The following is a 26,432-nucleotide window of genomic DNA, read 5'->3' as shown; positions in this document are numbered from 1 at the left end:
ATCTTCCTGCCAGACACTGAAGTAGTTCAGACCTCAAAGGTTGGCCTGGGAGCAGATATTTGTTTGAGATAGAAACAGATCTCTTTAGATGTCCATCAGCAGATGAATGGATAAGAAAGCTATGGTACATATACACAATGGAGTATTACTCAGCCATTAAAAAGAAAACATTTGAATCAGTTCTAATGAGGTGGATGAAACTGGAGCCTATTATACAGAGTGAAGTAAGCCAGAAGGAAAAACACCAATACAGTATAATAACGCATATATATGGAATTTAGAAAGATAGTAACAATAACCCTGTGTACGAGACAGCAAAAGAGACACTGATGTATAGAACAGTCTTATGGACTCTATGGGAGAGGGAGAGGGTGGGAAGATTTGGGAGAATGGCATTGAAACATGTAAAATATCATGTATGAAATGAGATGCCAGTCCAGGTTCGATGCACGATACTGGATGCTTGGGGCTAGTGCACTGGGACGACCCAGAGGGATGGTATGGGGAGGGAGGAGGGAGGAGGGTTCAGGATGGGGAACACATGTATACCTGTGGCAGATTCATTTTGATATTTGGCAAAACTAATACAATTATGTAAAGTTTAAAAATAAAAAAAAAAGAAACATCTCTCAAGATAGAATTTACTTCTCCAGTCTGACTTGAACCCAAGAGAAAGGCAGACTTCTTTGGTTCACCTTACTCTTAAGTCAGATGGCAAAATATTCCCACCAAATGTCCACATCAAGAGAAGAGAATGGAGTAAATATAGGTTTCTATAATCAGCTTTATTCATGTAGACAGACATTGTTTACAGTTTTAAGTAGTACCTGGAAAACTTCAACAAAGTAATGAGCATCTTACAAATGTTTGTTAGTAAGTACTCATGATGAGTTTTATGTACTCATCTTTTAAATTTATAAAAATCAGAAAATGTCCACCAGAAAGTTTTGTAATGTAACACTGGAACTAAAAAATATATAACAGCTATAGCTACTGTCTACCAAATGCTTGCTTTCATTTGACAAGAAAAAAAAGTATTTTTAAAATTATTTTTTAAAATAGAGAGACTTATGGAGTGATAACCTCTGCAGTCTTCACAGCCGTCCCTCCTTCCCTCTCTTCAGCATGAGCCAGCCTTGCCATGTGACTACCGTCCCATTCCAATCAGTTGCAAAATAAAAAGGAAAAGGTTGATTATGTCCATGTAGATGTTCAGGGCGGCAAAAACATACTCTTCAGGGTCCAGGTCAGAATGATGATGGCGCCCTCCCACCATCAGCTGCACATCCATCACCAAGTACTTAAAGAAAAGAAAGAAGAATTAGCTACTTAAAGTGTACATTTTGATCAAAGAAGTGACCTGAGATTACCTGGAAAGCATCTTACCATCAGTAAATACATCACTAAAAGTAAATTTGTAGCTAGAGATGTTATTCTTAGAGCCTCAATCATTCACAATCTCCCCAGGTTGGTGCTCTATCTATCAAAGCCAGCGCTTCACTCTCCTGAAGCCAGTAGGACCAAGTCTGTGACCCCTCCTTTCCTTCCAAGTCCAGAAACCTCTGTGCCTCTCGTCAGTGACGTGGACCAGGTGGGCTGATTGGACACAGAAACTACAAAATGCCCTGTGTTTGTGACTTTCCAGCATGTTCTCACTGAAAACAAAGAAGGAAGAGACAGATGGTTCCCTGACACCTACATTACCCACAGCAGTAGTTCTGGACTCTCCTTTGGGTGATAGCATTTTTCAAAGCCTGACATTGGAGATGGCTTTGTGATGATGTCAGTATTTCCAAAATAGAGTGAGGAGAAGATTTATGTGTGGTTAAATAACCCCCAATTAAACGTCTTAGCTGTGGTAGGTAAAATTACAGGCTTCTTAAACATCAAGAAGAAAGTCGGAGAGTCCTCTCACCCTTGTGTTTGTTGCAAAGTGAGCAAATGTGGGCAGCGCAAGTGCGTTAGAGGGAGGAAGGGAAAACAGGCAGCTCCTCGGGCCTTTCTATCCAGACTGCGGACTTGGAGTCCAGTGCCGTGAGGCAGCAGGGCAACCTTGGCACTACAGGGAGTTCTTGGGGTTTTAAAGATTCTTGAAAATAAGCTGTTTTATTTTTTTGTTTTTTTGAAAATAAGCTGTTTTAGAACAACAGCCACTACAGTGAAACCCATCCCCAGTAGTTCAGGTTATCAGCTCTCCCCGGGTCCTGGTTCCCACTCAGGCTTCTAAGAATGAAGAGGGGAAGAGGGAAAAAGAACAGGAGGAAAAGGAAGAATTGGACACCTTCTAGGTAGCCTCTTATCCGTTCATGATAGACATCATCTCATATAAAGTGGGAACGACCTAGCTGAGGCAGGTGAGATTAACAGAGCCTCCAAGAAGGGAAGACCGCTCTGTGGCAAGTGGTAGAGAAGGGAGTCAAGCCCGAGGCTGGGGGTTGCCAAGGCAGCTCCCTCACCTGGACCACTGAGTCCCATCCCACTTATCCTCCCCCTCCCAATGTCTGATTCCAGCAACTTTGTGCAGAAAAAGCTAGAATGAACCAACCACTCCAGTTTGCCCAGGGACTTCATGTGTCCTCAGTAACCCCTCAGTCCCAGGCAAACCAGGACAGTTGGTCATCCCTGAAAAAAGGCCCCCAGCAGCTGAGCTTCCAGCCTTGCCCCAGCCTCCATCTGTCACCCCGGAGTCCTGACTTCTATGGAAAAGTGCTTTTCTTTCTCCCTCCCCTCCAAGAACTGCTGACTTTATCTTATTTCTTCTTATAAGAGAGATAATGACTCCTAATCATTTCATGTGTTGGTAGTGAGGAGTGCAGAGTGCACCTCCCTGGTGAGGGTATGTGTTTGAAGGCAGACAGGGAAGTGGGAGAGGAAAGTGAGCTGGGATCAAGCTATTTGCCCCCTGGCCCCAGGGAAAGAGGACTCAGGACACCATGCCAGAGACAGCCAGCTCACGGGGAAGCCCTGATCAAGATTTGAAGCCCCAGGCACATTTAGGGGTTCAATGAACAGTCATAATAAGGTTGTAGGATACAAAGTTACTATACAGCAGTCAATTGATTTCCTATATGCCAGCAGTGAATGAGTGAAACTGGAGATTAAAGCACAAAAACATTTCCACTAGCATCCAAAAAAAACTAAATACTTAGATATAAATCTAACAAAATATGTACAAGAACTGTATGAGGAAAACTATAAAGCTCTGACAAATGAGATTAGGGAAGAACTAAATAAATGGAGAAACATTCCATGTTCATGGATAGAAAGACTCAATATTGTCAAATATCAGTTGTTCCCAACTTCATCTATAGATTCAACACAACCCCAGTCAAAACCCTAGCAAGTTATTTGGTGGATATTGACAGACCACTGCTAAAATTGATATGGAGAGACAAAAGACCCAGAATAACCAACATGATACTGGAGGAGAAGAACAAAGTTGGAGGACTGATGCTACCAGACAAAAACATTTACTAGAAAGTTGTAATCAAGATAAAGACTTAACGAATATATGGATCAGCAGAATAAAGAGCAAAGGCAATACTAGTCTCTTCAGCAGATGGTGCTGAAACAACTGGGCATCCACATGCCAAAAAAAAAAAAAAGGATCTAGACACGGACCTTACACCTTTCACAAAATTGCTCATAACAGGGACTCCCTGACAGTCCAATGGTTAGGACTCAGTGCTTCCACTGCAGGGGGCGCAGAATCAATCCCTGCTCAAGATCCTGCATACCACGCACCATGGTCAAAAAAATTAAATAAATAAATTTTAAAAAATAATGAATAATAGACTTATATGTAAAACATATAACTCCTAGGAGGTAGCACAGGAGGGAATCTAGGACCTTTGGTATGGTGATGTTTTCTTAAAGTATTATCCATTAAAGAAGTAATGGATAAATTAGGCTTCATTAAAATTCGTATTTTCTGCTCTGTGAAAGACAATGTGAAGAGAATGATAATACAAGCTACAAACTGAGAGAAATTATTTGCAAGAGAAACATAAAGGACTGGTACCCTAAATATACAAAGAACTCTTAAAACTCAACAGTAAGAAAACAAACAACTTGATTACAAAATGGGCCAAAGAATTTAATAGACACCTCACCAAAGAAGATATATAGATGGCAAATAAGCATATGAAAAGATGCTCTACATCTTATGTCAACAGGAAAATGCAAATTAAAATAACAATAAGGTACCACTATGCACCTATTAAAATGGCCAAAATCTGAAATACAGATAACCTCACATGTTGGTGAGGACGTGGAGCAACAGGAACGCTCGTATACTGCTAGAGGGGAATGCAAATATTGCGACCACTTCGGAATACTGTCTTACAGAACTGAACATACGCTTACTGTATGATCCAGTAAATGTGCTCCTTGGAATCTTCCCAAAGGAGCTGAAATCATCCGTCCACACAAAGACCTGCACACGGACGTTTGTAGTAACTTTATTCATAATTGCCAAAATTTGAAAGCAAACAAGATGCCCCTCAGTAGATGAAAGAGTAAGTTAATTGTGGTACACCCAGATGGTGGAATATTATTCAACATTAAAGAGAGATGAGCTACCAAGCCATGAGAAGACATGGAGGAATTTTAAGTGCACATGCTAAGTTAAAGAAGCCAATCTGAAAAGGCTTCATGCCGTATGATTCCTACTGTATGACATTCTGGAAAAGGCAAAACTTGGAAACAGTTGGGGATCAGTTTGGAGGAGCAAAGAGGCTTTTTAGAGCAGTGAAAATACTCTGTATGGTATTACAATGATGGGTACGTATCATTATACATTTGTCCAAACCCGTAGAATGTAGAACACCAGAGAGTGAACCCTAATGTGGGTGATTGTGATATATCAATGTAGGTTCGTTCATCAAGTGTAGTAAACGGTACACTTTGGTGGCAGATGTTGACATTGGGGATGGTGATACCTGTATGGAGGCTGGGACATCTCTATATCTTCCTTTCAGTTTTACTGTGAACCTAAAGCTACTCTAAGAACTGTCTTTATAAAAAGTAAAAAGGGGAAGGAAGAGGATGAGAAGAAAGAAGGAGCAAGTCAGCGGGAGGGCTTCCCAGTGAATTACTGACTCCGCTTGACTCCAGGCCTAGGAGAGGTCTTAAGGCCCTGTCAATGCACATGCATACTCTTTATCAAAGAAAGGGAGAAATGGACGTACGAGTGAGAAGATCACAGTTCCAAGTCCAGCATACAATAGATGCAACCACTGCAAAAAGAAAGGATACAACGATATGTTAAGAGCAAGATGGGGAACAACACAGGGGGTCACTTAGGTCACTGCTGTTAGATAAGATGCTTAGAAAGTCAAAGCTGTGGGGAAATTAGTTTTTCTTGAACATAGTCGGTCGACAGTATCAACTCAATTCCATTCAGCGAGGAGGTGAAAACTAGCTGTTATGTATATCAAGTAAGGGTCATCGAGCAAGTACTAAACATCTCGTGCATAGTAAGGCAAACGGGATATACTGAGTATGTTTCCTTTTTTGCCCCATCCACACAGCTCTTCTAGAAAAAGTGCCCTCCCCTCAGCTCAGGGAATATTGTGACCCTCACACAGCCTTGCTAGAGCTGATTGACAAGAGGTGGGAGATGCCACTCCAACAGCAGTGACTCTCTTGACTGACCAGGAAGCTCTTACATGATCAGGATCATAGAGATCCTCTGGGCCAGGTGGAAATCAGTTCTCATGATAGAGGGATCCAGGCTGCCATTGGGTGATTAGCACTAGCTGGATTAGCTAGTGCTTTAAAGCTGAGATGACCAAGAAAGGGCAGTGGGGTTTCCATTTCTGTGAATTCTGGCTCTTCTTCCCATCTAGGAGCTCCATGAGAATCTCTGGGCCTTTGCCTTGAGCCAATCTGAGTGGTATGTGTTCCTTGCCACCAAAACAGCCCTGATCAGCATATGTGACAAATTGATCTAAATGCTGCAGAAGAGACTAAGGAAGTGGTGTGTACATCATCTGAGAAACACAATGGCATTCACTCCTCAGGATGAGAGATGGGGAACCTCTGCTAACCAGAGAAGGTTCTTGAGGAAAAAGAGAAACCAGGGGCCAGCAATACACTGCATGAGGACCCCTGTTCTCAGACTGAGCTGGGTGTGAGAAGACAGCTGGCACCTGCAGTCTGAAGGATTCAGAATTGCCAGGGCCCATCAGGCGTGCATGCTTAGCTGTCTGACTTCCATTTAATCATATGCTTAAGATTATATATTATTGGTATTTGTGACAGGAAATTTAGAATGCAAACTAGGGTTCATGTATCTAGTAGGAAATACAGTTTCTTAACTGCTCCTGAGTGGCATGGTAAAGACGTAAGGAACCCACCCACCACATAAATATGTGTATTATTACTACAGTATCTGTGCCACCATCAGTAACAATAAATGGAGAACTATGGCCTTTAAAGACATATCTATGACGTCTTTGAGTTTATCTCCAAAATCCAGGCAGAAATACTGATTCTGTGTCTGAAGTCCATTTAGCAATGCCACTTGTTGCCACAGAAACTCTTTAATTCAGCAGCAGGACCAAGTTGGCCCTGGGGCTTTAGACAGATGGTCACAAGCCCCAGGCCAGTCCCTCTGTGAGCCTGGCTTCCAGTAGGGTCTCCATACAGGGGCCACTCCAGGCCCCTACCAGACGTGGGGCCAGACCTTCTCATTCTGCCTCTCCACTTGCACACTGGACTCAGTCCACGGATGGTGTGCGTGGTGGAACGGGTGTGACCGCCAGATCACACAGACCTCACTCTAACCCCACTCCTGTCATCTACTCCCTGGGTGCAGTGTGGAGTGTGAATTCTTTCATTTCTCTGAGCCTGTTTTCTTTTCTATAAGATTAGATGAGATATGTACTTTTCAGGAATGTTGTGAGAATTACCCTTGATGACTTCGTGAAAAACATATAGGCCTATGTATGATATCTAGTAAGAAGGCAATGAATATATTAAAGCAAAAAAAGAAAAAAGAATGGAAGGAAGAAAGCTGGAATTGGAAAACGAGGAGCTTCCTCTAGGCTGCTGCTGTCAGAAAAGCAAGCCCATCCATGCTTCCCATCTCTGCACCCTCGTTACTTCAGACAAGCAGCACCACGTAGGGAAGTTGGAATCTGATCTGCCCTGTGGGTTGGTCACCTCCGTGATCCTCTTAGGGGAGGACAGCTGTTGTCTCAGGTTGGAGCTCGATCTTCACACCCAGACCTGCTGTCAGTGGTCCCCCCACCACACTGGTGTGGCAGGCAACCTTGGAGACCTCCAGCTATGGGGAGGGGCATGTAATTGACCAGGGCCCTGGTGGCCGTGCAGTGCGACCCACTGCAGTTTCCTTCCTGGCTCATGCTTTCCCCTGTCCATCACTGGTAGGGGGCAGCAGAGCCTTCCTGGGAGCCCCAGGACCCCCTGATGGGCTTGCCAAAGCCTCCTTAGACGGCTCGGCATCCAGCAAGCTCCCCTCTTACGGCCCTCTCCTCCACGGGGCTCACGTGTGCTGTCGTGTTCTGATAGCTCTTATAGCCCTTGTCACCCCCACGCTATTCGTAGAACTTTCTCCCACCAGTGTCTGTGCAAGTTTCACCCATCTGGTGTCTGCTTCACCACACAACCAGCACTTCACCCGATATTCTACCGGTCCTCTGAGGATTTCAACGGAGGGCCCACTTACATATGCTTGAATGAAGATTAAGATAATTCCATAGATGATAAGTACGAAGATTAAAACAAACAGCATTCCGTTTAGCAAAGTGAAATCCCACTGAGGAAACATAAAAAAAAAAAAACACAAAAAACGATTCAATTATCATCCATAGGAATTTCAGGGTATTTAGAGATGTATCTCATACCCCCTAGGCAGAAACTGGCACATTTGCTAACAATGTACCCTGGCTAATCCCGAGAACCATGGAAATCCATTAGCCCTACACACTGAAAAATACTACATAAAAGGTATCGTGCTTCTTCAGGAGAGAGACAAGGTAAGGTATGGATGAAATAACAGGAGCCACAAATTTGCAGTTTTTGAAACTAGGTAATTGGCACATGGGGGTTTGTTAAAATATTCTATTTGTGTGTATATCTTTATAAAATTTTCCCTAATAAAAAATGTACACTGAATAAGTAGGATGTAAATTTGTAAGTATAGTATGATCATAATCATTCATATTTTTAAAAGCATGTGCATAGAATACATTAATGGCATTCAGTAGATGAAGATATTAACTGGGTACCTTTCTCACATTTGTATGTATCAATTTTAGTGTATACATTTCAGTAGAAATATATATACTAAGCTTTCAAAACTTCATGATCCTTTTGTAAACCTAAAATTTATTAATGTGCTTTTATGAATCAATAACCAAATCAGCTTAGAGAAGATTAGCATTTTTAAAAGAAAGAGGAATATGCATCTTCTGACCTGAAAAAAATTGGATTAGGAAGCAAAAGAAGATCCTCGAATCCAATGTGTTTTCTTGCAAGCGGGTTTTCCTAATTCCTCTATCGCCCTATATCACTCCCTGCCTTCAGCACACCAAGACAATAAAGTACCAGGTCACCGAGGCTGGTTCTTGGGCCGGAAGCATCGGCAGTGCCTGGGAAGTGAACGTTACTGAGCCCCAGCCCAGACCTTGTCTTCACAATTCCAGGCGTGGTGCTCAGCAGTCTATGTTTCACAAGCTCTCCAGGTGACCCTAATGTCTGCCAAGAAAATTTGTCTAGAGCTGTGCTTTCAATATACATGGCTAATAAGCACTGGAAATAGAGCTACTTCAAACTGAGATGGCTGCAAGTAGAAAGTACACACTGGATTTGAATTTTAGTTTGAAAAAAAAAGAATGTAAAATGACTACTTTTGTTATATTGATTAAATGTTGAAATAATAACCCTTCATATATATTGGGTTAAATGAAATATATCATTAAAATTAATTTTACCTGTTTGCTTTTACTTAAAATTTTTTCTGATGCGGACCATCTTTGTAAGTCTTTATTGAATTTTGTTACAGTATTGCTTCTGCTTTGTTTTCTCTTTTGTATGCAAGGCGTGTTCTCACAGCTTCCTGACCAGAGATGGAACCCACACCCCCTGCACGGGAAGGCGAAGTCTTAACCACTGGGCCTCCAGGGAAGCCCCTCTTACGTTTTTAGCAAGGTCACTAGGAAAGCCAGAAGGCAGAAGACGAGGGCTCGGTGGAGGTGAGGCCCACAGGAAGCAGCCAGCCAGGGGGAGGGGGAAGCAGAGAGGGTCAGGAGGGGCAGGGGAAGACAGTCACATACTGCCTATGACAGAAAGCTGCTTCAAAAATACGTACTTTTGTTTGAAGAGCAAATAGACTGAGTGATAGCGTCACCAGAGCAGTCGCTGCTGTTGCCCATAACACTTCCTCGACGTGATAGAAGCTAAAACCAGAGACTGTGATTATTATTCACGTAACATTACAAGAAAAGCATGCACACACAAATGAAAAAATGTGTATCAAAGACTTACACTGACACGGTTCCTAGCAGCAAACCTTGAAGAACTGTCTAAAAAACAAAATTCACAATAAATCAGAAGCCTGCTTCCCAAGGCGCCGAATCCAGAAGGGCTGCTTTGAGGTATGTGTGTACTGCCAGGTTAGAGGGAACTAGCAGGAATATTCATGATCTTAGCGCACAAAGCTATAGGCTATGCCACATGGAAATAATGGAAATAAACATTTTCTTAATGTTCTCCCTAAGACTGACAAGAAAAAATTCTCATATGAGTAAAAAGTTCTTAGAATACAATAGTAACTTTCAACATATTCAGTGAGTTAAACTGAAGGTGAAGGTGAAGGTGAAGTCGCTCAGTCGTGTCCGACTCTTTGCAACCCAGGGACTGTAGCCTACCAGGCTTCTCCATCCATGGGATTCTCCAAGCAAGAGTACTGGAGTGGGTTACCATTTCCTTCTCCAAGGGGTCTTCCCGACCCAGGGATCGAACCCAGGTCTCCTGCATTCCAGGCAGACGCTTTAACCTCTGAGCCACCAGGGAAGCCCGAGTTAAACTGAATATGTTATTAATTAGGAATGTAGAAACCAAGGTATAAGCTTTATCTGTAGACCATACTGTCATTAATCAAATGGGACCATCCACACAAATCTTAACATTTTATCAGAGCAGGACATGCTATTTCTATTAACGCCTCAGCAACTGTTTCAGTACTGACCTTTCCCATAGTGCTTGAATGAGAACAAAATGTGTCAAACCTCAGATGTGGGATGAAGATTGAGACCTCAGTACCTGGGGGTGGGGCTGGAGGACACTTACCTACAAAGCACGCAGCTGCACTGGTAGGTGCCAATCCTCAACTCTGAAGTGGGCTGCACCAGGGCAGTGTGGGGACTGTATAGGGGTCCGAGGGTTCCCTTGGTCCACATGAACCAGGGATGGGGCAGCATGGGAGAGGGAGGAGCTGAGAACCAGAGGCAGTCAAGCCAGAGGATGAGACCAAGAAGGCAGTGATGGTATGCCTAAGCCCACAGTCAGGCTCCAGGACTGTCTGGCAGGGCACTGAGAACTGCAGTTGGCAGTGCTCCAGGGCCTGAGGACATTCCCAGCTGGCCAGATGCTCTGTCTTCTCCAGTGACACGAGGAAGCTATTCTTCCCAACAGGTAATTCACATTAGACAATGCAAGATCCTCAGATTTTCAGGATGCAAGATGCAAGATTCTGAGTGCTGAGAAACACCGTTGCCCATGTATTCTTACTCACATTGACCACCAGGAGGCGCAGATCCAAATCTAAGCTGATCAAACTCAAACGCTCGGGACTAGGCATTTTGTGCACTAATCTCACCTCTGGCTTCATTTGCCTTTCCTTATTTTTCCTTCCATCAGATTTCCCCACCAACTTATCTTCTTACGTTGCGTGTATTTTTGTATTTTTATAAGCTACCTCAACACTGATATGGAACCAGGTGAGAAACAAATGAATTGGTGAGTAAATCTTCTCATGGAAGGGTGGTCAGCAGTTCGTGGGAGCAATTGCATAGAGTCTGACTTTCTTTCCAACTCACTGAACCACAGTGAGATTTCCTCAGAGGAGCAAGGACTTTTCCTAAGAGGAGCAAATGCTTATTGTCAGTGAGTTCACTGCCTCCAGGAGGCAAGAGTGTTGGCCCAACTGGTATAAACATTAACAGAACAGAAACCTCAATTACAACATAGTCAGGAGACGTTGAAGTAGAAGTAAAATAAATTTTACAGAGAAAGTTACATTTCTTGCGCACAATTTGTGAACTAAATGTGGAACTCACTCTCCATAGCAAAATGAGTTTGTTGTGCCTGACAGAGGACAGTCGGGTTAACTGTCTTGGGAGACTCGGGAGCAGGCCTCTCAGAGGCAAGTTTGCCAGCCCAAAGGAGTAGCCGAAGGTCCCCAAATTCTCTAGCTTGTTAAAAGGGTGTGGAGTCCACCTCATATGTAAGTTGACTTCAAAATTCATCCAAGAGAACATCTCACAAGTAATTTCAATCTTCTTATTCCATAGGAAGATTTTTCCACAAAAAAAGGAATAATGGGATGAAAATATATCTCAGAGGTGAATGACAATAGATGCTAAAGAGGTTTACTTACAAACAATCCCAGGAGAATGTAATTCGCAGGCACCTGGCGGCGGAGATTCCCACAGCAGGCGAGTACAATAAATACAACAAAAAAGGCCGGCCTGAGGAGAATTTCAAACCATGTGATATTTGCTTCCAGGGCTTATATCATGTGATATATTACAGGTAGAGAGACACAGAGATGTTTGATCTGATGATAAGTATTATAAAGAAAAATAAAGATTATTATCTTTACCTCTTTTATTTTTTTTGGTTTTAAAACTAACCTTTCCATTGCCATCCACACACAGTTTGTGGGTTCTTTAAAAAATATTTTTACTTTGAAATAATTGTAGATTCACAGGAAATTGCAAAGGATCAGAGGTCCTGTGTAACCTTCCCCCAGTTGGCCCCCCATTTTACATATTTAAAGTAGAATACCCAAACCAGTATGCGACATTGGTACAGCGTGTATATATGTAATGCTATGTCATAGACCTGTGACACAGATCTGGGTGCAGATCCATGTAACCAGCACCACAATCAAGGTGTGGAACTATCTCATCGTTAAACTATTGTACCATCCCTTTATGGTAACACACACACATATACACATGCACTCATAAAGCCCTAACTCCCAGCAACTACTAATTTGCTTGTTTTTCATCTCTATAATTTTGTCATTACAAGAATATGTTCAGTTCAGTTCAGTTCAGTCGCTCAGTCGTGGTCCGACTCTTTGCGACCCCATGAATCGCAGCACGCCAGGCCTCCCTGTCCATCACCATCTCCCAGAGTTCCAACAAACTCACGTCCATCGAGTCAGCGATGCCATCCAGCCATCTCATCCTCTGTCGTCCCCTTCTCCTCCTGCCCCCAATCCCTCCCAGCATCAGAGTCTTTTCCAATGAGTCAACACTTCGCATGAGGTGGCCAAAGTACTGGAGTTGCAGCTTTAGCATCATTCCTTCCAGAGAAATCCCAGGGCTGATCTCCTCCAGAATGGACTGGTTGGATCTCCTTGCAGTCCAAGGGACTCTCAAGAGTCTTGTTACCTTTACCTAATTTTCAATAAAGAACGTCAACTAATAGCTAGTAGAAAGAACACTTTTTATTTAATCCAATAATACTTACAAGAGTGTGTAAGTGAACCAAGGATTCTTGACCACCCAAGATCGTAAAGCCTTCCTGGTTAAAAAAAAAAAAAAAAAGATATTGTCTTACACAATAAGTAGTTTATTTTGCTAACTAGTATAATATTTAAGTATAAATTAAACAATCTCATGAGAAGAAAGGGGGAAAACCCTAAGTAGTTGACAATGACAGATGGGAAAGGAAAGAGTGAAACATATAACTGTTAAACTGTAAGATAAAGATAAACTGTATCTTACTTCTAAAAATAGGGTCATAAAAAGGACAGTCATAAGTAGTAAGTGAAATTTGCATAAATGCAAATGTCCCAGTGACGATTTTATTTTAAAATACTGAGATATGTATATAAACAAAAGTAATAAAATTCTCATATATTTGTCTAAAATATAGATTTCCAAAGGATGAGTTTAAGCAGTGATGGATCATACTCCCTGAAATAATTTCTGCATTTAACAGAGATCTAGCCTTCAAGGCCTTCACAATCTCACCTTTTTGCCTTTACTCCATTTTGTCTGTGGAAATAGCTCAGGGAAAATAAAAAAGAAAATAGTACCCAAAATAAGAGTAAGGGAAAAGTTTTTTGGCTTAGGAAGTTAAAGTGAAACTCTAGAAATCTACTAACACTTTGGTCTAGGAGTTGCCTCAGAAAAACAAAGCCATAGAAATGGTATATCCTATGAATGGTTGGACTTCTCAGGTGGCCCAGTGGAAAAGAACCCTCCTGTCAATGCAGGATACACAAGACATACAGATTCGGTCCCTGGGTTGGGAAGATCCCTTGGAGAAGGAAGTGGCAACCCACTCCAGTATTCTTGCCTGGAAAATCCCATGGATGGAGGAGCCTGGAGGGCTACAGTCCATGGGGTCACAGTCAGATGCAGCTGAGCACAGATACACATGAATGATTACGGAAAAAATAGATAATTTTTTAATGATCAAAATTCAGTCAAGCTAAATAGTGAGAATTAACGTGGGCAACTTAATAGGTCATCTACATCAGTAATGAAGACCTACCAGAAAACAAACAGGCTGACGATTGCCCCAGTGATCAGAAGCTGAATGGACAGGAGGAATAACACTTTTACGATGAAAGCTGAGGAGACAGAAACTTATTTTTATGAGACAGTATTCAAAAGTAAAAGTATAAAGTGTAACTACCTATTTTTGACACTTAGTGAAATAAATTTCTCCTCTGATTTTCTTGAGGACAGGAGAGGGAGTGTGAGTTTAGAGCTGGCCGATGGTGTGACAGTACAGCTCTGCAGAACTCTCAGAAAAGACTCAGTCCAGACTGTAAGAGGCATTTTAGTGGAGATCCAAGGGTTTATCCGTAAGAGCCCCCACAATCTAAAGACCAAATTCAGGGGTTTGATTCCGTATTGTGCACACTCCATCCTCCTAAGGAACAAAAGTGACCTGAGAATCTCAGAATGTCGCCAGCCCATCCTTAGGGACCCAGCAGCATCCCTGCATAGACAGAGCCAGTGACGCACAGGGACTGCTGGGGGAGAGGGCGTTCACCCCTCTGCAGGGAGTCTGCAGGGCTGCTCCACCACTTTTCTCTCCCCCCTCCCTGTCTTTAGCAACTCCCTTCCCTCCTACTTGTGCAGAAACTGCATAATCTGACTAATGGTAAGTATAACCAAGGAGTTTCAAGCAAGTGGCATGCCAAAGCGGAGTTCAGGGTGTGTTAGCATCTATGTTTACTTCCAGCTAACTACATGGGTTTTTCCAGAGCCCTCCGAATATGGCATTGGTAATGACCATTTGCTTCTCTGTGGGCTTCTCCCAACTTATCCCATCACTATGGACGGTGACTGCAGCCATGAAATTAGAAGACGCTTGCTTATTGGAAGGAAAGCTATAACAAACCTAAACAGTGTATTAAAAAGTAAAGACATCACTTTGCCAACAAAGGTCCATATAGTCAAAGCTGGTCTTTCCAGTAGTCATGTATGGATGTGAGAGTTGGACCATAAAGAAGGCTGAGCGACAAAGAATTGATGCTTTCTAACTGTGCTGAAGAAGACCCTTGAGAGTTCCTTGGACAGCAAGATCAAACCAGTCAATCCTAAAGGAAATCAACCCTGAATACACATTAGAAGGACTGATGCTGAAGCCAAAGCTCCAATACTTTGGTCACCTGATACGAAGAGCTGACTCATTAGAAAGGACCCTGATGCTGGGAAGGATTGAAGGCAAAAGGAGAAAAGGGTGGCAGAAACTGAGATGGTTGGATAGCATCACAAATTCAATGGACATAAACTTGGACAGACTCTGAGAGTTAGTGGGGGACAGGGAAGCCTGGCATGCTTCAGTCCCTGGGGTTGCAAACAATCGACTTCGTGACTGAACAACAATCCCAATTTTAAAAGGAAAAAAAAAGAATGCTGCTTAAAGTTGACTTATAGGATTGTCAATGTGTCCTTCTGCTGGGCAGCTTCTGTGCATTGGAAGTGTGACAATAAAGAAATAGCACTGAGATATGCCAGAACATATATCCCCAAGTGTGTGTGCTACTGCATTAAAGTATCTACTTGCTGCTGCTGCTAAGTCACTTCAGTCGTGTCCGACTCTGTGCGACCCCATAGACGGCAGCCCACCAGGCTCCCCCGTCCCTGGGATTCTCCAGGCAAGAACACTGGAGTGGGTTGCCATTTCCTTCTCCAATGCATGAAAGTGAGAAGTGAAAGTGAAGTCACTCAGTCGTGTCCGACTCTTAGCGACCCCATGGACTGCAGCCCACCAGGCTCCTCCGCCCATGGGATTTTCCAGGCAAGAGTACTGGAGTGGGTTAAATCCACATCTAGTATGTATCAAGAACATAAAGAGAATATGTATAAGAGAATATGTATAAGAGAATAGGTACTAAACGTGACCCAGCCTTATTAGACTAGACCATATGGATCAATGAAATAGAATTGAGAGCCCTAAAACAGTCCCTTACATTTGTGGAACTGACCACAAATGTGGCCAATTGATTTCTAATAAATATACTAAGACAATTCAGTGGAGAAAGATGCGTCTTTTGAGCAAATGGTGCTGGGACAATTGGACATATGCATACAAAATGATGAATTTGGGCATATCACACACACATACACACAAAGACTAAACATCGATCATAAACATAAACAAGAAATATAATTCTTGGAAGAAAGTATAGGTGTAAATCTTTGTGAGCATGGATTAGGCAATGTTTTCTTAGATAATGATACCTAAAACACAAGCAAAGGGGAAAAAAAAGTTGGATTTCATCAAAAGTGGATTTGAATCCCCCTGGTGGTCCATTGGTTAAGTATCTGCCTGCATGCAGGGGACACTGGTTCGATCCCTCGTCCAGGAAGAGTCCACATGCTGTGGGGCAACTAAGCCTGTGCACCAACTAAGCTACCAAAGCCCCTGCATCTAGAGCCCAAGCTCTGCAGCAAGAGAAGCCACCACAACAACAGAGTAGCCCTCACTTGCCATAACTAGAGAAAGACCATGGGCAGGAATGAAGATCCCACACAGCCAAAAATAATAATAATAAATTAATTTAAAAAAAAGAATTCTCACTTAAAAAAAAAGGCAAAAGCTTTGTGCTTCAAATGACACCATCAAGAAAGTGAAAAAAAAAAAAAATCCCACAAACTGGGAGAAAGTATTTGCATATCATGTATCTGTAAAGTGATCTAGTACATGAAGAACACTTACACTCCAATTACAAGAAGACAAATAAGAATTTATAATGGGCAAAGCCTGTGTAGTTCCCTCCCACACTGACGCTGGGTTTGGCCACATGACATGTTGGCCAGTGAAACATTAGCACTGGCTTAACTAGCAGAAGCTTCATCAACTGCTTACACACTGGGGCTTGTCCATCTGGTCTACCTCTTCTTGGGACCCAGTTCCATGTGATGAGAAATTCAAGGCAAAAGAAGAAAACTAACAACCAACACAAAGTTCTATCCATGTCAGGGAGTCATAAAGGCCATTGGTGACTCAGCTGCCAACTAGAGTTTCAAAAGGCATCTTTCCAGTAACAAGGTAGAGGGTGAGGGCCATGGGAAGACAGCAATGAAGTTTGAAGCTCAGAGTCCATCATCAAGTCATCCAGGTCCTAAGAAGGCCTCAGTTCAGTTCATTCACTCAGCTGTGTCCGACTTTGCAACCCCATGGACTGCAGCAGGCCAGGCCTCCCTGTCCATCACCAACTCCTGGAGTTTACTCAAACTCATGAACATTGAGTTGGTGATGCCATCCAGCCATCTCACCCTCTGCCGTCCCCTTCTCCTCCCGCCTTCAATCTTTCCCAGCATCAGGGTCTTTTCAAACGAGTCAGCTCTTCACATCAGGTGGCCAAAGTATTGGAGTTTCAGCTTCAACATCAGTCCTTCCAATGAACACTCAGGACTAATCTCCTTTAGGATGGACTGGTTGGATCTCCTTGCAGTCCAAGGGACTTTCGAGAGTCTTTTCCAATACCACAGTTCAAAAGCATTCACTCTTTGACACTCAGCTTTCTTTATAGTCCAAGTCTCACATCCATACATGACTACTGGAAAAACCATAGCCTTGACTAGATGGACCTTTGTTGGCAGAGTAATGTCTCTGCTTTTTAATATGCTGTCTATGTTGGTCATAACTTTCCTTCCAAGGAGTCTTTTAATTTCATGGCTGCAGTCACCATCTGCAGTGATTGTGGAGCCCAGAAAAATAAAGGCAGGCACTGTTTCCCCATCTATTTGCCATGAAGTGATGGGACCAGATGCCATGATCTTAGTTTTCTGAATGTTGAGCTTTAAGCCAACTTTTTCACTCTCCACTTTCACTTTCATCAAGAGGCTCTTTAATTCTTCACTTTCTGCCATAAGGGTGGTGTTATCTACATATCTGAGGTTATTGATATTTCTCCCGGCAATCTTGATTCCAGCTTGTGCTTCTTCCAGCCCAGCGTTTCTCATGATGTACTCTGCATATAAGTTAAATAAGCAGGGTGACAATATACAGCCTTGATGTATTCCTTTTCCTATCTGGAACCAGTCTGTTGTTCCATGTCCAGTTCTAACTGTTGCTTCCTGACCCGCATACAGATTTCTCAAGAAGCAGGTCAGGTGGTCTGGTATTCCCACTTCTTGAAGAATCTTCCACAGTTTATTGTGATCAACACAGACAAAGGCTTTGGCATAGTCAATAAAGCAGAAATAGATGTTTTTCTGGAATTCTCTTGCTTTTTCGATGATCCAGAAGATGTTGGCAATTTGATCTCTGGTTCCTCTAACTTTTCTAAAACCAGCTTGAACATCTGGAAGTTCATGGTTCACGTATTGCTGAAGCCTGGCTTGGAGAATTTTGAGCATTACTTTACTAGCTTGTGAGATGAGTGCAATTGTGCAGTAGTTTGAGCATTCTTTGGCATCACCTTTCTTTGGGACTGGAACAAAAGGTGACATTTTCCAGTCCTGTGGCCACTGCTGAGTTTTCCAAATTTGCTGGCATATTGAGTGTAGGACTTTCAGAGCATCATCTTTTAGGATTTGAAATAGCTCAACTGGAATTCCATCACCTCCACTAGCTTTGTTTGTAGTGATGCTTCCTAAGGCCCACTTGACTTCACACTCCAGGATGTCTGGCTCTAGGTCAGTGATCACACCATTGTGATTATCTGGGTTGTGAAGATCTTTTTGGTACAGTTCTTCTGTGTATTCTTGCCACCTCTTCTTAATATCTTCTGCTTCTGTTAGGTCCATAACATTTCTGTTCTTTATTGAGCCCATCTTTGCATGAAAAGTTCCCTTGGTATATCTGATTTTCTTGAAGAGATCTCTAGTCTTTCCCATTCTATTGTTTTCCTCTATTTCTTTGCATTGATCACTGAGGAAGGCTTTCTTATCTCTCCTTGCTGTTCTTTGGAACTCTGCATTCAAATGGGTATATCTTTCCCTTTCTCCTTTGCCTTTAGCTTCTCTTCTTTTCACAGTTATCTGTAAGGCCTCCCCAGACAGCCATTTTGCTTTTTTTCATTTCTTTTTATTGGGTATGGTCTTGATCCCTGTCTCCTGTACAAGTGCATGAACCTCCATCCATAATTCATCAGGCCCTCTGTCTATCATATCTAGTCCCTTAAATCTATTTCTCACTTCCACTGTATAATCATAAGGAATTTGATTTAGGTCACACCTGAATGGTCTAGTGGTTTTCCCTACTTTCTTCAATTTCAGTCTGAATTTGGCAACAAGGAGTTCATGACCTGAGCCACAGTCAGCTCCCGGTCTTGTTTTTGCTGACTGTATAGAGCTTCTCCACCTTTGGCTGCAAAGAATATAATCCATCAGATTTCGGTGTTGACCATCTGGTGATGTCCATGTGTAGAGTCTTCTCTTGTGTTGTTGGAAGAGGGTTCTTGCTATGACCAGTGCGTTCTCTTGGTAAAACTCTATTAGCCTTTGCCCTGCTTCATTCTATACTCCAAGGCTAAATTTGCCTGTTACTCCAGGTGTTTCTTGACTTCCTACTTTTGCATTCCAGTCCCCTATAATGAAAAGGACATCTTTTTTGGGTGTTAGTTCTAAAAGGTCTTGTAGGTCTTCATAGAACCGTTCAACTTCAGCTTCTTCAGTGTTACTGGTCGGGGCATAGACTTGGATTACTGTGATATTGAATGGTTTGCCTTGGAAATGAACCGAGATCATTCTGTTGTTTTTGAGGTTGCATCCAAGTTCTGCATTTCAGACTCTTTTGTTCACTATGGTAGCTACTCCATTTCTTCTAAAGGATTCTTGCCCACAGTAGTAGATATAATGGTCATCTGAGTTAAATTCACCGATTCCAGTCCATTTTAGTTCACTGATTCCTAAAATGCCGACGTGCAGTCTTGCCATCTCCTGTTTGACCACTTCCAATTTGCCTTGATTCATGGACCTAACATTCCAGGTTCCTATGCAATATTGCTCTTTACAGCATCGGACCTTGCTTCTGTCACCAGTCATATCCACAGCTGGGTGGTGTTTTGCTTTGGCTCCGTCTCTTCATTCTTTCTGGAGTTATTTCTCCACTGATCTCCAGTAGCATATTGGGCACCTACCGACCTGGGGAGTTCATCTTTCAGTGTCCTACCTTTTTGCCTTTTCATACTGTTCATGGGGTTCTTAAGGCAAGAATACTGAAGTGGTTTGCTATTCCCGCCTCCAGTGGACCACATTCTGTCAGAACTCTCCACCATGACCTGTCCATCTTGGGTGGCCCTACACGGCATGGCTTAGTTTCTTTGAGTTAGAAGAAGTTAGAAGAAGCCCTAAGCGTGGCATATTGTTTTCTGGGACCTACAGCATTTGCCTTGAATTGCTTAACTTCCAACTTCATATTTCATGAAAGAAAAAAAATTCTCATTTATTTAAGCCATAGGTTTTTGGATTTCTGTTACACCTGAATGTATTTCTGATATAGAATTAATATGTAGGGCTCTGAATTAGTATTCTTTAAAACTAAAGACAGTATCATGGTATCACTTTGTATGTAAGTTAAGACAGTCTGTGTTCAATGACTAATTCACATTTCTTAAGAAAACCACAATTTATTCACCGTAATATGTCTATCATGAGTTTATGAATGCCTTGGAAAACTTGGGGAGCCATGTGTTCTTACATATGTCCTGTTTCATGGTAAAGCATGCTGGGAAAAACTAAAGGCAAATTTAAATCCTACAACACACCCTGTGGAAATATTTTAAGAGAACTTTTGCTGTTCTCTTCCAAAAAGGCCATTTCTTTATTCTTACCTCTGCGGACAGCTGTTTCTGAAAATGGGCCGGGGTTGTTGTCGTCTGTAGTAGTCTCTGGTGAAATCTGTACCACATAGGTATCTGCTCGCCTATCAGCTCTTGAGTGTGGATTTCCATGAGCTTGTCGTGGCTCCTGAGTTGAAGGTGCAGTTCCATAGGACCGAGCAGACTTGCCCCCAGTATAAGGATCTGCAGCTTTCCGAACCAGATGCTGATGATCTCCAGAACTAAAGTCTATTGGTTCACTGACCTCCAAGTCCATTTTCCTGGAGAGGGAACACTGTTATTCAGGTCCTTATGAGTGTACCATTAGCACCTTAGCAACTTCATAACATCAGATGATGTTTTTTCTTTATTTTAACTCCCTTTGCTCTGTAGTTTCCAAGTCATTGCTCCACACACACTGGTTGAATAAATGATGAACAAATAGTTTTAATATGAGAACTATAGACTAAAATAACTTTATTTCTATTATGAAAGGAATATGTTTATAGATTTATTCTGCAGTGAGTGAATAAACTCCCTCTTACGTTGAGTTGCCCTTGTCACCTTCGCCCTTAAAGAGCTTGCATTTTGGGAGAGAAGATAATCAAATAAGCAATCATATAAAAGGCAATAGAAGTAGGGCCAGAAACATGGAGGATATTATGAGAGTAACAAAGTGTCGAAGAAGATGCAGGGAGTAGAAGAGGCGGTCAAGAGCCTCCAGAGAAAGTGAGGTTTAAGCCGAGGTGGGGAGATGAGGAGTCAGTCAGGTAAAGAGGTAGGGGAAGGTTTTCTGGGGCAGAGGAGTCTGTCTGGACCAGGACTGGAGGAAGCAGAGAGGCAGGTTCCAGAAACTGAAAGAAGTTCATATGGATGGAATTAGGGAGTTGGAAGGGGAAAGCAGAGTGAGGTTAGAAACAGGAGAGTGGAGGGGGCAGATTGCTGTGGGGCTGGCAAGTCAAATTCATCCTGAAGGCCTTGGTTGAATAGCGGTCCCCCAAAGCAACGCACGCCAGTATTCTTGCCTGGAAAATCCCATGGACAGAGGAGCCTGGTGGGCTATAGTCCATGGGTTCACAAAGAGTCGGACACAACTTAGAGACTGGGCACGCCCGCACACAGGTATCCACGTCCTAACCCCCGAACCTGTGAACCGGTTACTTCGTGTGGCAAAAGAAACACTGCAGGCGTGAATAAGTTAAGGAGTGTGAGGTGGGACTATCTGGGTGGGCCCAACTGATTTACAAGGGTCCTGATCACCATACTTATAAGAGGAAGGAGGGTCAGCGTCAGGAAGGAGACGGGACGAGAGCAGCACAGGCCAGAGGGATTCAGCGGCTGGCTGTGAAGGTGGAGGAAGGGGCTGTGAGCCAAGAGATGCAGGAGGCCTGTAGGAGTCGGAAAGGGTCAGGGAATGTATTGTAGGAACGTATCTTGATTTTAACCTAGTGAAACTTATTTCTGACCTCTGACTTCCAGAACTCTAAGATCACAAATTTTTGTGTTGTTTTAAGGTGTTACATTTGTTGTAATTTGTGTCCGGAGCAATAAGTAATTAATACAATGGGGAGATCGCTGAAGGTTTTCCAGCAGGAGGTTGTGGGGATCTGACTAGAAAGGTTACAGGGAGCGCGGTGTGGAGAGTGGACCTGAGGAAGCAAAAGTGGAAGCAGAGACCAGAAATCCAGTAAGAGACTCTGGCGGGCTTTGCCACAGCACTCCTCAACAGAACAGAGTTCTCAGAAAACTAGTACCACGCAGACCATTTATGGCAAAGGAAAAGGCCCCCATTCACCTCTTCGGGACATGCAGACTCAGGCAGGCCCCTGCTAGTGGCCCCCTGCCCCACAAGGAACCATGGAAATGTCTGAGGAGATGAATGAGATGGTGAGGGCTTGGGCAAACCATGGACCAGGTGGGACTGGCATCTGAAGAAAGTGAACAAGATACCATGCCCCTGGGGAGGCAGACTCTCTTGTATACAGTTATCCCTTCTTCTCAAATTAATCTCTAAATTTACAAAACTTATTGAAATTTTTTTCAGTACTTAAAAACATAACTCTAAAGCTCCCCAGAAAGAGTAAATGTGTGAGAATAATCAAGACAAAATTTGAAAGAGGATTTTGGGTAAGAGGGAAAATGGAATAAAAATATAATAAAGTTAAATAATTAAAAGTGCAGTGTTCACAGGGCAACAGATAAATGGATCAACAGGATGGAAGAGATTCAAGAAATAGAATCATGTATGTAAGAATTTAATATTTGGTAAAGGTGGTATTTCCATTGTCTCGTGGTATTAGAACAATTAGCTATTCTTGGAAAACAAAGTTTAATAGCTATTTCACATCTTTTACAATATTTCATTGCAGATTAATGAAAGATTATAATAAATGTTAATAGCCAAATAAGAAAATATCAGTGAAATTTGTATAAGCCTTTATAAGAATGATACCATGAAACAAATGCTTGACAGGTCTGGGGTACAGGAACACTTCAAATATCATCATAAAAAGATACCAACAAATCTGAAGTGAAAAATTCTGAAAATAAAATTTGCAATATTTACTATAATGTAAAAAGAACTTTTTAACATGGAAAAGGTGAGCAAGTCAATAGAAGGATGGGAAAGGAACATAAGTAAGCAGTTCATACAGGAAATTTAAATGGTCAATCAACTTAGGAGACCACACCTCACAAATAGTCAAAGAAATACAATCGTGAAATGTTTTTTTTTGTTTGTTTAGCATAAAAGTCTGTTAAAAACTAAAAAGAGAATTCTCAGAATTGCAAGGATGTGGAGAAATGGATAAGCCAGGGCCACATTATGACTGGTAAGGGGCCTATACATATTTGGCTTCCTGGGTCCTACCTCCATAATAAACTATGAAGGAGTATATTTTAACGGTTTCATTAGTATAAAAAATATAATCCAGGCTGGATTCACTGTATATTTTATATTCACTATTATTGTATTCATTTTTCTCCTCATTTTAAAAGAAATTTAAAAAGTTTTCATAACCCCCAAAACTATTGTGGCCCTCGGCAATGCATCTTCTATGTCCAGTGGCTAAATCAGCCCAAACATAATTTCACAGGAGTTGGCAGGTGTGCAGACTTTTTTGGGTGAGTAATTTGGCAACATTAATCACAATTTAAAATGTGTGCCACTTTAGACACAACAGTTATATTTTTAGGAATTTCCCTCATAAAAATACCCACACAAACAGGCAACAATACATGTGTAAGGAAGTTCATTATATCAGTCACTGTAACTCCAAAAAATTTAAAACAGGCTAAATATCCAACATCAGAGGAATGGGTTATCATTAACACAGCAGAATTGAAGGATATGCTGAATTGTATGAATTTTTATAATGAAAACTTATTATTTATATTAAAAAGATAGTTTCATTTCCTCGGGTAAATAAAATATTTCTCTTTTTGATAAAATCCGAACTCCTCTGAGGAACACAGTCTTCACATACAGCTGAGAAAGGTTAAAAGATGCTCAAACAACCAAGTTGGTTCCCCAGCCATCCCGCAAATCAGAAGGTGGAGAGGCAGCAAGATTGGAAGAGCTCTCGAGACCAAAACCAAAGGAATAAGAGTCAAAGACAGCTGAGGTTGCCTTATAGAACTACAGAGGTTGGATACCTGAATCCCACAACGTGGCTTTCACCCAGTCCTCAAAGAGCCGTGTTGGCTCCTGAGCCAGCAGTCATTCGAAGGGCAGGCAGGCACGGGTGCAGGTACCGAGAAGCAAAGTTCTGAGTGACAGTTAGGGGAGTGGCAGTTGGAGGCTGGGGTGGGCCAGGACCCCCGCTGCCTGGCAGATGGGCTCTGAGTCAGGTCCCTCTGCTGGGCCCTTGGTGGCCGGTGATGGCCAAGGCACTCCATGCTGAGTCTCAGGGACGCCTGTTCCGCCATCTCCAAACTGATTCCGCGTCAAGAAGGGTCCCGAGGCCTTAGCAGAGGCAACCAGAAGACAAGGTGTCCTCCTCACCACATCATCACCTTTTCCCAAACAGGAGGAAGATGCTTAGGAAGCTCCACCAGGGATCCCGCATGGTTATTTCAAATAAGGAAGACTCGTTTGTGATCCAGCTGGTGCTGAGTGGTGGATGATGATGTTAATGGGCAACTTGAGTGCCCACTGTGGTGCAGGGGGATGCCTGCTCAGACTGCAGGCCAGGGAGGAGCCAGGGAGGCCGGATGCAGGCTGGTTGGTGAAGGAAGTCAGCTGATGAGGTGGGGGTAGTGAGGAGGGGAATGGGCGCAGGCACCGCCTGGAACCGAGGCTGTTCATTCAGCTGAGAAAAGGCTGACTGATATGTTAATCCACACACATTAGACTGCTAATCGATGCCTACCTACTGAGTGCAGGCTTCCCGGGTAGCTCGGTGGTAAAGAACCCGCCTGCCAATGCAGGAGACTTGGGTTCAATCCCTGGGTTAGGAAGGGCACCTGGAGGAGGAAATGGGCAACCCACTCCAGTACTCTTGCCTGGGAAATCTCATGGACAGAGGAGCCTGGCAGGCTGTAGTCCATGGGGTTGCAAAGCGCTGGACATGATTTAGTGACTAAACAACAACAACAAACAATGCAAGATGTGGGGAGGTAGAAGAAACACAAAGAGGAAAAGGGCAGACTTCCTTTCCTCAACATGCTCCTGGTGCAGTGGAGGAGACAAGGGTACGAAGGTGCACCCTAGGGTAAGAGGAGGGAGAAGGCACGGCAAGGAACAGCTCCTTAGTTCGGTAGGGGCGGGGGAGGGCTGTGACTCCTCGCATGAGGTTTCCTGGAGGAAGTGATGCCTGAGCTGATTCTGGGAAGATGGATAGGGTCCTTATGACACCTTGAGAGGACCCATATTCTGGGTAAGGAGAACACCCTGAACTGAGGCATTGGCGTGGGAACCATGGGGCCCCACACACAGAACAGAGAGAAAGTTCTGGGTTATTGCACAGAAGGTGTGACTGCAGAGGGAGACAGGGCTGCCATGACACCCCTCCTGAGGATTGAAGACGAGGTCAGCAGGAACACCTGCCCTGGCCCTCTCTCTCTGGCAGTTCCATAGGTCTCACCCTGTCCAGTCCACACACATTCTTTCTCTAGTTTGTCAATATTAATAGGCAACTTGAGTTAATTACACTTTTTCCAAGACTGTAGGTGGGGGAGAGGGGTATACATTTGACCAACCTGGTCAAAAGAATGCCTCCTCCTGTCTTATTAGCCTTAGGACTGGCATGAAATCAAGCAGTGACCAGGCGGAAGAGTTGTTACCACCTCACTTGTGCTAACTCACTGAATCCTCCCACTAACCCAGGAGGTGTGCTCTCTCATTACCCTCATTTGACAGGCAGGTAAAGGAGACTCAGGGGCTGTGTGCCCTTGAGGTATGCAGGACAAGGGTGTGGTTGGACAAGGAACTCTGCCTTCCAAACGCAACCAAGATACAAAATGTGGTGAACTGCATCTGTTTGAAACAGGCCCTGGAATATATTTTATGCATTTTTAAAAAGAGTTTTAATTAATGTAGCATGCAGCACCTAAATCATGCAAATTAGACCACACGTTGACAATGATAATCCCCTGGGGAGCTCAGCTTTATTTCTTTCCCATAGGGTGAATGTTAAGATCTTGGGAGGTATTCATTTTTGTGTTCACAGCTTGCACACTCACAAACATACATACAGACAGACACATTCCACCTGCAGAATTTTCTCAGACATCCCATAGGCACCAAATCGTCTCTTTCCCCTGAGTCCAAGCTAGGTCTCTCGCTCTCCTTCTGTCAATCTGAGATCTCCCGTGGTGCCTCAGGGAGCCCTGGCCTGGCCAGTAGTGGCTCCGGCTCTTGCTGAGGCGCCCATGAGGGAGCAGGACTGGGTCAGAGCTTTCACTGACAGTGTCATCCTGAATCCTTCTCTCCCGCCCA

General features: G+C 43.1%; 1 protein-coding gene across 1 annotated transcript; it reads right to left on the bottom strand.

Annotated features, from left to right (window-relative positions):
* Positions 1–809: 809 nt before the first annotated feature.
* Positions 810–20,771, bottom strand: LOC102284753 (protein lifeguard 2). Its single transcript, XM_070368826.1, has 9 exons — positions 20,507–20,771; positions 13,762–13,840; positions 12,730–12,783; positions 11,627–11,717; positions 9,514–9,551; positions 9,338–9,425; positions 7,694–7,783; positions 5,190–5,237; positions 810–1,300 (listed from the first exon to the last, which is right to left on the bottom strand). The coding sequence occupies exons 1-9, from the start codon at positions 20,769–20,771 to the stop codon at positions 1,148–1,150; spliced, it is 906 nt and encodes a 301-aa protein (XP_070224927.1). The 3' UTR covers positions 810–1,147.
* Positions 20,772–26,432: the final 5,661 nt, after the last annotated feature.

The sequence above is a fragment of the Bos mutus genome, chromosome 4, assembly GCF_027580195.1.
Source record: "Bos mutus isolate GX-2022 chromosome 4, NWIPB_WYAK_1.1, whole genome shotgun sequence".
In the NCBI taxonomy this organism is placed as follows: domain Eukaryota; kingdom Metazoa; phylum Chordata; class Mammalia; order Artiodactyla; family Bovidae; genus Bos; species Bos mutus.
Note: the sequence above shows the minus strand (reverse complement) of the source record. Positions and strands in the feature narration are given on the sequence as shown.